The sequence below is a fragment of the Excalfactoria chinensis genome, chromosome 19 (assembly GCF_039878825.1).
Source record: "Excalfactoria chinensis isolate bCotChi1 chromosome 19, bCotChi1.hap2, whole genome shotgun sequence".
NCBI classification, from domain to species: domain Eukaryota; kingdom Metazoa; phylum Chordata; class Aves; order Galliformes; family Phasianidae; genus Excalfactoria; species Excalfactoria chinensis.
In genome coordinates this window covers 5,711,706-5,724,098 of record NC_092843.1, presented here as the reverse complement: position 1 = coordinate 5,724,098, position 12,393 = coordinate 5,711,706, and the positions used below count along the sequence as shown (strand labels likewise).

Below are 12,393 nucleotides of genomic sequence, written 5' to 3'. Positions count from 1 at the left end.
CCATTCAGCTCTTAACTTAGTAACATACAGAAAACATAACTTGCATATTTTCATAATACCTGCAATTCTAGAAACTGGGATGAGTAACAAAATAAAAAATTACGATGCATTTTTCTTTTGTAAAAGGTCAATCCAGAGCAAATGGATCTTCACCACCAAACTATTCAGATTATTTGCCCCTAAACACACAGCGTAAGACCACAGCTCCATGGATAGCCCATGTCAGCAGTTTTTCCACAAACTGCAAAAAGATCAGCACAAAGTAGCCAACTTTTCTTGTGACAAGCATTTCTACACAAATAATGCTGACTTGCAGCCCCCTAGTCGTAGCGCAAGCCAAAAATACACCCAATGTAATAGCTTTATTCCCCATTTAGCCACTCACCTTCTATTTTGTATTGAAAACATTATGAAGTTTATTACTTAGTCAAATCTACACCTTCTGTTTAGCTTTACATAAATAGCTGAACATCAGAATCAAGCTTCCAATGTAATACACGAAAGGTATCAGGCACTACTGATGAAATTCATTTCAAACTATTAGAAACTCGGTCTGCAGTGAGGCAGAAAGGGCCCTTGTTAATAGCCTCGCTGATTAAAAAGCTGCAAGACATGTTTCACGTAGCTTCTTCAGTATCTTGCAAGCCACAAATGTGAAATTCACAGTAACTGCTTTCACAGAAGCCATACCCCTGCAAACAAGTATTAAGCACAAGACAATCTATGCACGAGACACAAACCCATTGCAAAATGGGCTTTAAATTCCTTTTTTCTCACAACTACTTCCTGAAAAGTAAACTACATTTAACATCTTGACTCACTACACCAGGAACATGTCGTGCTCCATCACACAAAAAGGACAAATAGAATTAATTAATTCTGTCTCTGAAGTTTCTGCTTTTAGACAGTTCAAACTACAATCAAATGGAATAGCGCTCACTTTCATCAAGGAAATCTTTTTGGGGTGTATCTGAACCAGAAGTCAGTTTTGCAGCCATTAACCACTACAATGCATTACATGTAGCCATTTCAATTCAGTTTCCTGAGGCAATCAAACATACAGTAATAAAGAATCTGTTTTTAAAGAAGGAAATGCTAAGCCTTCATCACACACCTGTTAGTTGTACCAGAAGCAGTACTTCGAGAAGAGGTTGAGGATGGTTTCTGTACAGTTCCTGAGCTTCCAGAAATAGTTAATGGTGACTGACTGTGAAAACAAGAAATGCTGTCAAAAGGCTGTTCTTCACCATCAGAGAAACTACCTGCTTTGCAGCAAAGCTTTCTGGATTTAAGCTGTTTACACATTCATATTAAATTCAACGTGGTGTATTAATCTTTAGTTCACTCACAGCTATGTAAAACCATCAAATGCCAAAAAACCCCAGCAACATCTTCCACAGCTACAGTACCCATTTTAGAACATGAGACTTTTTTTGGATGAAGCTTAGCACACCTACCCTCCACACATCAAGAACTCGCTCGAAGCCCGCCTGCCAGCTGCTCCCAATGGCATATCATCTACAGCAAAAAGAAGAACACACTGAAAAGCCACATCATGAGGCAGAATCTTAAAAAAAAACCCTCTCCAATATTACTGTTATCAGAATAAACACCTCTGACAAACTTGTGTAAACACATAAAACTTTTCTACAAGTTGTTTTACGTTAGAAAATGCCTGAAATGTGACCTACAACAAATGTTCTACTGGTAAAGTCCAACACAGCCCATGACTCGGAATGGGCATTACTTAAACCTTTGGCATATCTGGTCACTCAGTTGCAGATAAAAATGTCCCACATGGACACGGACAAATACCAAATAGTCTGCCTTCAAAAAGTAAATAAAGCTGAATAAATTAGACCCAATATGAACTGAGATGTATTTAGACAAAAGAGAGACAAACAGTAGCAAGACAAAGATATGCGATCAGTGAAAAGCATTTTAAACTATGAAAATAGGGAAGGTTCTTACAGGAGTGGTCTGAAGAGATGTTGTGTGGGACAAGAACAAAGTCATCTGTGTCACAGGAAGAGTTCTTGCTACTGGTACTCGCAGAGTCCTTAGACACTTGAAGATAGTTTGGAGGACCCAATGGAGGGGAAGACAAGTTTTCTTCTTGAATATGCTGCATGTCTGGAAGAGACTGAAGCAGGGAGGGAGGAGTAAGAAACCTCTGCTACAAATCTATTGATTCATAAGGTAAAATTGCCCGAATAAAGCCTCTAAAATAGGAATTATCACCAGCATAGGCCAAATAAGCAACGGAAGTTTACATTTTGGATCATGTGTTTTTTTTTTTTTTTTTTAAGTCTTTAGAACAACAAACAATAACAAAAAACACCCATAAAATACAACACAAGAAGCAAGACAAAACCAAAATATTATCATTTTTTTCTAGAAAAAAGACCATGGTTTGCTTGAGAGCTATTCTCTGTGCAAGAATTTACAGAGCTAACTCTTGGCCAAGCGTTATAGAAAATATCTTCTAGAGATTGTTTTGTAAAAGATGGAACTTACTGGAGGAGAAGCAAAACGGCAGGAAGGTGAGCTACCACAGGAACTGCCAGAGACTGAGCCTGCATATGTGGGCACTGGTACGGGACAGGCTAAAAGAGGAAAACCCAAACAAAAACATGGGTTTAGCATTCTGAAAGCCTGAATTGCAAACAAACTCACTTCCTCACTACTTTTCTTCTATAAACACTTATATGAACTTATAAACATCACATATCCTTAAACACACATGGGTTTTTAAGTGAAGTTGAAATGTGAAAGGAATCAGTAAGGAAGTGTTGTGTGTCAGCATAGCGTAGTATTAAAAAAGATTCAACTCTGAGGCTCACAGTAGAATGTAAAAGTCAGACTTCAGAAAGCATCTCAGGAACATGGCAGACTTTAATTCTCTGCCAGGCCTCAACATTCATTTACAAAAATAAGTGAAAAACCAAAACAACTTACATTTTTTGACTGCGGAAATATGATCCAGGAAAGGGTGGTTGAAAAATGCTTCTGTAGAACAAGAAACAACCACCATTGAGAATTAATGTACAAATGACACAATTTTTAGACTATAATGCAGATAGTGGTAAATGGTTGCCTTCCGACAATCAATATTTCATAGCCAGAGGATGAAAAGCTTGCAACAGATTAAAGCCTTCCATGTTATATGTTGCTACAGCATTTGGAAAGGAAATGACATCGATTTAATAACTTCCAATAACAGCCAGCAAGACAAATCAGATACAGTCACTAAAGGACATTTTGTAACTCAACTTAGGGATCATGTATACAAGAGGCATTCCAATACTCATAACGAACTACATTTGCTATGTACAGTACGGTATTAATTTGGTCTTAATTTGCTCTTCAAAATGATGAGCATCTTTCACATCAAACACTGAAAGTATTTTCACTTCTGCCTTTCCCACAAATCGATGTTTATTTTTTGCAACTAATTTAATGACACTCCTTCAAAGGCTGAAGATCACAACAGAGCAGCAGCCATTCTCCTTCCAAATTCCCAACGGAAGAACAGTAACCTGTGCAGATGGCTCAGTTTAAAGCAGAGGTAAACACCATTTTCTTGAACAATTTCATTAGCTAACTTGTTATTGTTCGAACTATAGAAACGTTTACTTTTGTTGTAAATGGATACTCTGAGATGGATAAGTCAGCATAACCTGTTGGCCAACAGTTCACATGGAAACTTCTAAAACATGAGACCTTTAAATGAGGGAGAATTGATGGTGAGTGAAAACTAACTGCTGAACTTTGTGAGCTTTAATGTTCTAACAGCTGAGGAAAAACAACACTGTTTATTAGACCTAAGCAAATAACAATGAGGACAAAGAAAGAAAGAGAAAAACAAGCCAAAAAAAAAACAAAACAAAACCCTTCAGTCTGCACTCTCCTTCCTTCAACAGCACTTTCTTCCACAAACTGATAGGGGAGGGAGGTTAGCAATAACACCGGAACAATATAATGATTAACACCAGGATCAGGTGTTCTGAGCCTTTCTACAACACCTGCTGTTCTACTTGATGTTACTAAAAGATAAGCAAGATTTCCAATGCTATTTTTTACTTGAACAACAGGCAACTGGGCTCAGTTATACACTCTCCCTTTCACTCCCCTTGCTAAGCACATTCCAGAGCAGCCCCTTTGAGGCCCTTCAAGCGACTCAGCCAAGGGAAACACGACTTTCTTCACTACCATTCTGCTTTCTGTTTTTCTTTCTTAGCACAAATGCATTCTCATAGTACCCTAACGCTACAGTGTGTTTCCCAGGTTTGAAGAAGCTATGAAGATCAGCACGCCAAGAATGCAGGCTTAATTCACTAATCAAAGTCCATGTTTGCGACACATTAATTATTCTATTTATCCAAATGTAAAGGTTGACATCTGAACACTGTCAGTCACCTGGGACATTTTGACAATCAGATGTTCTTTTTTTCTATATCTAATTTCTAACAAAGTTCTTACGTACAGCATTTGTGTCATGTTACATCTGCATAAAAAAAAACATGCCAGATTATCAAAGCAGCAACATTTAATTACTCCAGAATCAGTGCTTTTAATTTCAAATTAAAGTTCAACATTTCCAGAGCTCCAGCAATTGGAAAGTTTAAAACAACGCAATCAGGAAAGGCTTGAACATGAAGTAAACATCCCAGATACCTTCTGAATCCTCCTCTCACTGCAGCCTATAGGATATAGTCTTTTCACAACTACACGAGGACCACAAGTGAATGAGCCACTTTGTGTATTTCAGTGCTGCAACAAAACTAAGCTTGCATGCATAACTAAACAGCAGTGTGAACCTTTGTAAGCAGAAATGAAACTGAGCACGTCCCAGGGTTGTAATTCACCCAAGGATCTCAGCATCACAAGATCTAATGGTAAAGGGAAGGAGAGAACTCTGCCTCATCTACACAGAGCCTGAAGAGATTTGAAGCTTAGGTTCTCTCTCACTGTCCCAGAAATTAAATTTGATACATCATCTACCTTGTTGCTAAAACAAATCTCCATATAAAACACATTGTTTTATATAATTTCATTTAGTTAAATGTTTAAGATTGACATTTCCTGGGATTTGGGATAAAACTGCACTAAAAAATCGTGCAACAAATTAATTTAAGCGATTACCATGAATAACCTAGCATATAATACCTGTCTGATTTTGAATAAAAGAATAAAAATAGCAAAAATGACTGACAAAATTTAAGATATACCAGTAAAGAGAAAGAAGGGAGGCCACAGCTGTATTTCACTTCTCAACAACAAAGTAATAATTTATATGCTTCACTTATTACTGTCAGTAATTGACTAACAATGTTTATTTGTTGCTGTTGAGGTTTTTTGTTTCTTTCTTTCATTACAGTGCCTCCTTCATGGTAACACGGAAGAAAAAAACACTTCGTTTTTCATGTGACAGCCTGTAGACAAAAGGTGAGGACAATTGCTTTGTACACATGTATACAACTAACATACCAAGCCAAGAGGGCATAAGGAAAAGTTACATACCAAAGTCCATTCTGTCTTTTTGGTTTCTCTGAAGCAAACCCAACAGCAGGTCAGCCAGGTAAGCGGATGTTTCTCGAGGTATACTGTAAACAAAAGGAATTTAAACATGCATTAAATTTCACACGTATATTCAATAATGTATAATGCATTAAAAATTTCAGGAAGTCAGCGTATTGCCATGTCCCTAAATTTTCACTACAAGTGCTCCATAGCCTTAGTACAGGGCACTCAACTCAGCGTGTAAGACACAATGTGAGTCACTGCTATCATACTGCTTCCTTATCAAGACAGCAATACAAAATATTTGTATGCACCTCAGGCATTCCCAAAGAGGAAAAAGGGTTCAGACAACAAATTTAAGTGACAGGAAAGATCACGGTGACGTACCTCGGAATCAAATTCCTGTTCTTTTCATAAAACATTCTCAAATCTTGAGGACTATTTGCCTGTCAAACAAAAATGTATATTAATTAATAAGCTCAGTTTAACAGTAACTTCCGAACTTATGCACACATACACCAAGTACAGCACTGATTTCAGTATGAGTGTCCTTCTACATTTACCCTGGATTAAACACGCAGTTGTCAAAAAAGAAGTACAAGCAATTTCTCCCTTGGTATCCTCAAGCTATCTGGTGTTTCAAGCACCAGCATCCAAACATCCCTATTTACTGCTGTTTTCATGCACGGAAGGAAAAGCGCTAGGAATTTCCATGAGACCATAAAGAGTAATAGAAAGAGGGAAACAGAAATAAAGGTGTTACCTGAAAAGGTGGTTTTCCAACAAGACACTGATAAATCACAGTTCCTATGCTCCACAGATCTGCTTTAGCATCATAGTGTTGAGACATAATTACTTCAGGGGCCTGGAAAGTAAAGGAAGATCTCAGAAGGCAAAGCAAAAGACAAAGCCACAACAGTATGAATTTCACAATACTTCTGTCAGAGTGGTATTAAAAGATAAACTTTTTGTAAAGAGTAAAATATTTAATGGGAAATGAAAGGATTTTAGTCTGCATCATTACTTGAAAGGTAATTATATTACACTATCTAAAATGAAAGTTATGTATCAGAAACATCAAACTACAAATGCCAATGTTCTAAAGAAAGAAGCTAATGATCTGCATGTATGGGAACACAAAGTAAGCAGTATTTACTTGGTTATGCAGTCCTTCTTGTAGATAAATAAGCAAGGATTTCACAAGGAATACCATCATCACCATTTCACACATAAAAAACAAGACAAGGGAAAACAAAATGATTTTCCCATGACCACATAGCATGGGAGTGGCAGTGCAAAGACAGACATCTTAGTGCTGAAATAAATACCACCACTTAGCAAAAAATAATGGCAAGTAACTCCAAATTGTTTTATAAGAAAAGAAAAGGTGGGGGGGGAAGCACAGAGAACATGTTAAGAAAAAAGGAAACAGCAGTAAAAACACTCAGTGTCTCTCACATTTCTTTTTGTTTTAACAATCATGATCTCTAAACCACGAGAAAAAAAGGGAACTAGTAAAAGTATGGAAAGAAAAACTATATACAGTCCTTAATGATTCCAAAATAACTTCAGGCATTTGCTAGTCTGCCAGCAGTCAACTATCTTGTTCTGGTACTAGAATGTTTAAGCCTCTAATCGAGAAACGCAGTCACTCACCATATACATTGGAGAACCACACAGAGTTGCAGCCATCATGTTGCTATGCAGATAACGAGCAAAACCAAAGTCAGCTATAGAAAGAAACACATTTGTCAACAAAAAGAAAGACAATTTTCAAATTTTTATAATCTAAAGATCATCTTTTATTGAAACCTGCTACAATTATCAGTTAAGAGAGCTGAAAACAGGTACAAACCATCTTCATGGAACAGCAAAATCTATATTAAACACTGAAAGAATAATGTACTATCTTCCAAATAGCAAGACAAGAAAGCAGCAGTGGCATCATTTGTACAAATTGCTGCTCAGCCATCTCCCCAGCTGCAGAACATGCTGTCTGGCATCAGTAAGCAAGGATTAAAGTCAGTTTCTAAAGATAAATGTTTAAGTAAGAGTGATGAGCATACTATCTGCTTCAGTGAAATCACAGCAGGCAAAAGTTCTAGAAACTAAGCTTCCGATGACTGAATTTTCCACATAGGGAACAGTATCTGAAATTATCAAGAGCGAGCAGTAAAATAAGTTTTGTCTCTTCTGTGGTGCTCAGAAGATGGACTGAGTTGGAACAGACCTCAGATTTTGATTAAGGAAAAGCACAAAAAGAAACAAGCCAAAACCAAAGTATTTTTATATGGACACATAACAGAGAGAGCAATGAGAGACTGAAACTCCTGAAGTTCCTCATAAATTGGAGCTTGACAGCATCTTTAACAACTAACAGCTCTCGTCAGTTACAATGCTGAACTTCCTTCTGTCACAAAATAGGTTATAACCTACATGTCTAAAACCTTTCAAAAACTCTTGGGAAGGTCTACAACAAGAAAGCCCAGGTAGAATTGTGCTTGGAGACCTGCATGCAGTTTTGAAATGGGCTAAAGGCTACTCAGCGTTTCAAAGCTTACATATATGCCCAGTTAACACAGTACTAGAAACATCAGCTTTTTAGCAGCAGCCTTTTTCTGCTGACCCAAAATGACTTTATAACTTGAGATGTTTTACACTGGAAATCCACATCACAGCATAAAGCTGATCATTCTGGGCTCACTGTCCTGATTTACATCGATTTAACATCTAACACAGCCAATGCAGCTTCTATGTTTTAACTGCAAAGATACTCTATGAGTAGGGAAACAACCAAATAGTGATGATTTACCTTCATACCACAGTAAAGCGTACTGACCTATTTTGATGCGTATGCCACTGACGCTTGACTTCCGACGGCTGGCATAAGATAATAAAATATTCTGTGGTTTAAGATCCCTGTGTATGATTCCTTTACTGTGCAGAATACGCATAGCGGCAGCGATCTGCTGGAGGAACACCCGGATGGTGTCTTCACTAAGAGTTCCTTTAGCTGAAAACACAGACAATAGCAAATGACAAAATAAGTATTTATTATCCTTGGGCAATAAAATACCAAAACAAAATTCACAGTGATCAATTGTGGAAACAATGAGGATGATCAAATTAAAGGGAATTTTATTCTAAACAATCTAATTTCCAATATTTTTCTACAAAAACATGTGTTCTAAATAACATATCCATCTCCACAGTTTAATATTAGTTACTGTACTCTGAATTACCTGCTTTTACGGTAGTTTATTCAACCCAGTAGCATAATAGTTCTACAATATCTTAACCACTATTAAATCCAAAAGTCTCTAAAAGGCAAAGAACCACAGGAGCCAGGAACATTAAAGAACTCTTACAGTTTGCAACATTAAGTTTACCTGAAAATCACATTACAGTCTGAAGCTGGAAACCTAGTTATTCCTCCAACAAATCATTATGGGGACACAGAAAGCATTCCACTCACAAATTTCATCCATGACAAAATCTGTTTTGAGGGGAAAAGCTAAGATGCACTTTTCAAAGTCTCTTCTGAAGTTATTAGCTCATGTTGCAGTATGAGAAAGCACTGGATGCAGGAGCTGGATGAGCCTTTCCAAGGGTTTTAATGGGAAGTGAATTAAGCTTTTAATGTACACAGTTACCATAACAATAGCTGCTCACAAAAAGATCCCTTCAACATACTGCAGACATGAGGCAAGCAGAATATTTTTGTCAGAAAAAATCTGGAGATTAACATATCTGCTCCAAATTTTCTTTGTAATAAGGATTAGTTTGAAGGGTGAGAAAGAAAGCAGGTGGAATCAAACACAGGGAGCAGCCCCCAAAATGTGACTGCAGAAACAAAGACTCGCCACATTTTTCAGCATGTTACATATACAGATCTCTCTCATTTACAAATATGGGAATATCACATTCAGTTGTTTCATAAATAGTGGCAAGAAGCACTTTTTGTTGCAAGTTTAATGGCGTTTACTTTAAATTATGAGTGACAGGAGTGACAAAGCGTATGGGTAACTGTTGATCACAGCCTGAACCTCTGATTAACCACCTGAGGCAAGCAATGAGTCAGCTCTGAGAGCACAAGTGAAGGTAATTCAGCTGTGCTAAGGAAGGGGTAGAGCTTGGTTCCACCTCTCCCAGATCTCATTTAAGGGCTGACTGCCACTAAGGCAGGATCTCTCTTCTTCTGGAAACTGCTCCTTTATGGAGTTTTCTGTGAACCTTCAACATCAGTGAGCGTTTTCCCCTTTATCTTTCTATCACAATTGTCTTTTGTATGGAACATCTGTGTAACCTCTGTTTACCTGTCAACTGTACACAAAGCAACCCCAGTTTGCAATTCTGGTTTAACACATACGATTGGAGATTTGCTACTCTGAAGCACTCATCCTTCCACCTTCATAAGAGCTAAGGCCAAGAAGCAGGCATCGCAAAATGCATTCAAGAACCCTGAAGATCAACCAGAGAGTTGTAATATACAGGAGCTGTACTTCCTTTCTAGTTATGTTTCTGAGGAGACCGGAAAAGCAGGAAGGACAGACCCAACATTTCTAGAAATCCATCCTGTCTTAAAAAACCTCTGAATCCAACATTCCCAGTGTTGGTTCAATACCAGTCATACAAACAGCTAATATGGAACTGATGAGGGCATTCAGTTTATCTCATAATGAGGGTACTCTAAAAAAATCACACCAGGGAGAGGAAGCACTGCAGAATTAGAAACGTTTCATGAACAGGAAAATATTTAAATCCAAAGAAAAGAATTCAGAGAAATACCAGCAGATCACACAAATACAGAATATAAACATGTAATGCAACAGCTTCCCAATAAGGTAACACAGTAAACAATTACCTTGTAAGTAATCTGCCAGATCCCCACCATTGCAGTACTGTTAAAAAGAAAGGGTTTTTTTTTACTTAAAACACGAGCTCTGAAATCCTGTGTGTTAATTTCTATTTTGTTATCCTATCACTACAACTAAATGACCCTTTCCAGCTGTTTAATTTTGTTTTCTCAACTATTTCTAATTACCAATTTGAGGTGTAACGTTTCATTAATGCTTACAATATCATAAAACATAAAACAGAACGAACACTGCTGATAAACCCAGCACTGCACAGAAAATTAATAATCTTGTTATTATTAATTACCTATTATTAATTACCAGTTATTTTGCAGCTGTGCAAAGGATATATTTTCTTTTCCCAAAAAGTATTTAAAAATTAACCAGAAAGAAACATATATACAAACACATACCTCCATCACCAAAAAGACAGAACTGGGCATTTCCTACAAGAAAAGAAATGCCATTTAAGAATGTGAAGAGACAGAACCTTTAATACCTGCATTAACCAAGTGTAAGAAGAGCATCGTGAAGCAAAATAATCTTTCACATTTTCTTTAGATTTCATCTGCTTTGTGTTTTCTCTATCAAGGCATCTTCTACATGAAAAGCCCCAACAAGTGAGTATACCTTTACTGTCATACATCACTGAAACACATTGGTAATGGGGCAGTAATACTTCATCATACCAGATAGCATTTAGAAGGGTGAGCAAGACAAACTGGCTACAAAAACCACTTTTCTAGAGGAGGACTTCCAAGGTTATGTTCCCTCCTGGGTAAAACAAGCTCTGCTGTCTGAAAGCAGAAGGTCATGTAGAAATCACAGCGCAGTTGTGCCTGGCATAAAGTGATTCCCATTGCTATTCTGTAGGATGCTTCTATCAAGATTCATACATACTTCTGTAAAATATCACCCTCGATGAGTCATAGGCAGAAGCATGCCCATGTCATGGACCTAAATGCTTTATGGAAAGCTGTGATTTGATATAGCAGTCCTATTGAGATTTTCCAAAGCAACGACCTTCTTTGACCCATCTGCAACCTGAATTCCCCCTCAGAACTGAGTGAGAGTTAACAATAAGACAAAAGAGCCAACATCTACTGTAAATTAGCTACACACTGCACAGAATGCAGTAAAAACCTCTGTATGGAGGTCTGACTGTAACTATCCTTTTAAAAAACAAAACAAAACAATCTGTTTGTGTGTGAAGAGCTTTTGTTGATAATAAACACGATGGTTTCCAGCTTCCCATGTAATTCTGTTGTGCCTACAAAGCTGGAGACATTCAGAGATCTTAAATAAAGTAAAAACGTTTCTACCCTCTTTGGAGCTGACTGAGTTTAAGCAGTGTTAGACAAATCCCACATTTTAAGGTTAATTTGGGATTATAGGAGACTGCCTCATTTCTGGAAGCATTTAGTTCAGCCATTCTCATCTGCGTTGGAGAAAGGCTCTGGAGGATTTTCCCAGCTCCCAACATTCAAGCACTTTACAGATTTGTTTACATTTTGAAATTAGCTTCAAAGAAAGCAAGTTTCTAGGAATGCTAGGCAAATCTGTTGGGAATGAAGGGTAAACTCCAACCAATATAGAATACTAAAGCAGCAGCAGATCACATTTCACAAAGTCCTGATTGTTCAATGTTTCTCTAACAGCTGTGGCCAACATGAACTATAATCTGAAATCCTATAAAAGCATTTTATCAGGAAGGTAATATGTTAGTGGGAAAAAAAACAACGCCTACCACAAAAACTCCTACCCACCCTGTAAATATAATACACTCATCCTGTGCAACCATTTATTCCAAGACAGAAGCCCACAGTCTTTCAGGAAGTCCAAGGATTCCAAAAAGCAATCCACATCCGGAACCACAGCTTCCAAATTGTCTATTAGCATTATTTAAACCAATTCCAAATAACTCGCATCAGTTTGTCCAGCAAAGGCTGGTCCTGAGTTGAAGAAACAAGGAAGAAGCCAAGACACCTGCATGCACTCCCATCTCCAACATACT

At 37.5% G+C, this 12,393-nt stretch overlaps 1 protein-coding gene across 1 annotated transcript in view; it reads right to left on the bottom strand.

Annotated features, from left to right (window-relative positions):
• The window catches only part of ULK2 (unc-51 like autophagy activating kinase 2), a 36,587-nt gene that overhangs the window by 14,534 nt on the left and 9,660 nt on the right, over positions 1-12,393 (bottom strand). Inside the window, exons 4-15 of the mRNA XM_072353592.1 lie at positions 10,793-10,825; positions 10,388-10,424; positions 8,363-8,536; positions 7,180-7,253; positions 6,287-6,388; positions 5,911-5,969; positions 5,524-5,606; positions 2,959-3,009; positions 2,518-2,606; positions 1,972-2,143; positions 1,458-1,518; positions 1,115-1,207 (exon numbers count right to left, since the gene is read on the bottom strand). Of these exons, the coding sequence (XP_072209693.1) occupies positions 1,115-1,207; positions 1,458-1,518; positions 1,972-2,143; positions 2,518-2,606; positions 2,959-3,009; positions 5,524-5,606; positions 5,911-5,969; positions 6,287-6,388; positions 7,180-7,253; positions 8,363-8,536; positions 10,388-10,424; positions 10,793-10,825 (1,028 nt within the window). The remainder of the gene's footprint in view (positions 1-1,114; positions 1,208-1,457; positions 1,519-1,971; positions 2,144-2,517; positions 2,607-2,958; positions 3,010-5,523; positions 5,607-5,910; positions 5,970-6,286; positions 6,389-7,179; positions 7,254-8,362; positions 8,537-10,387; positions 10,425-10,792; positions 10,826-12,393) is intronic.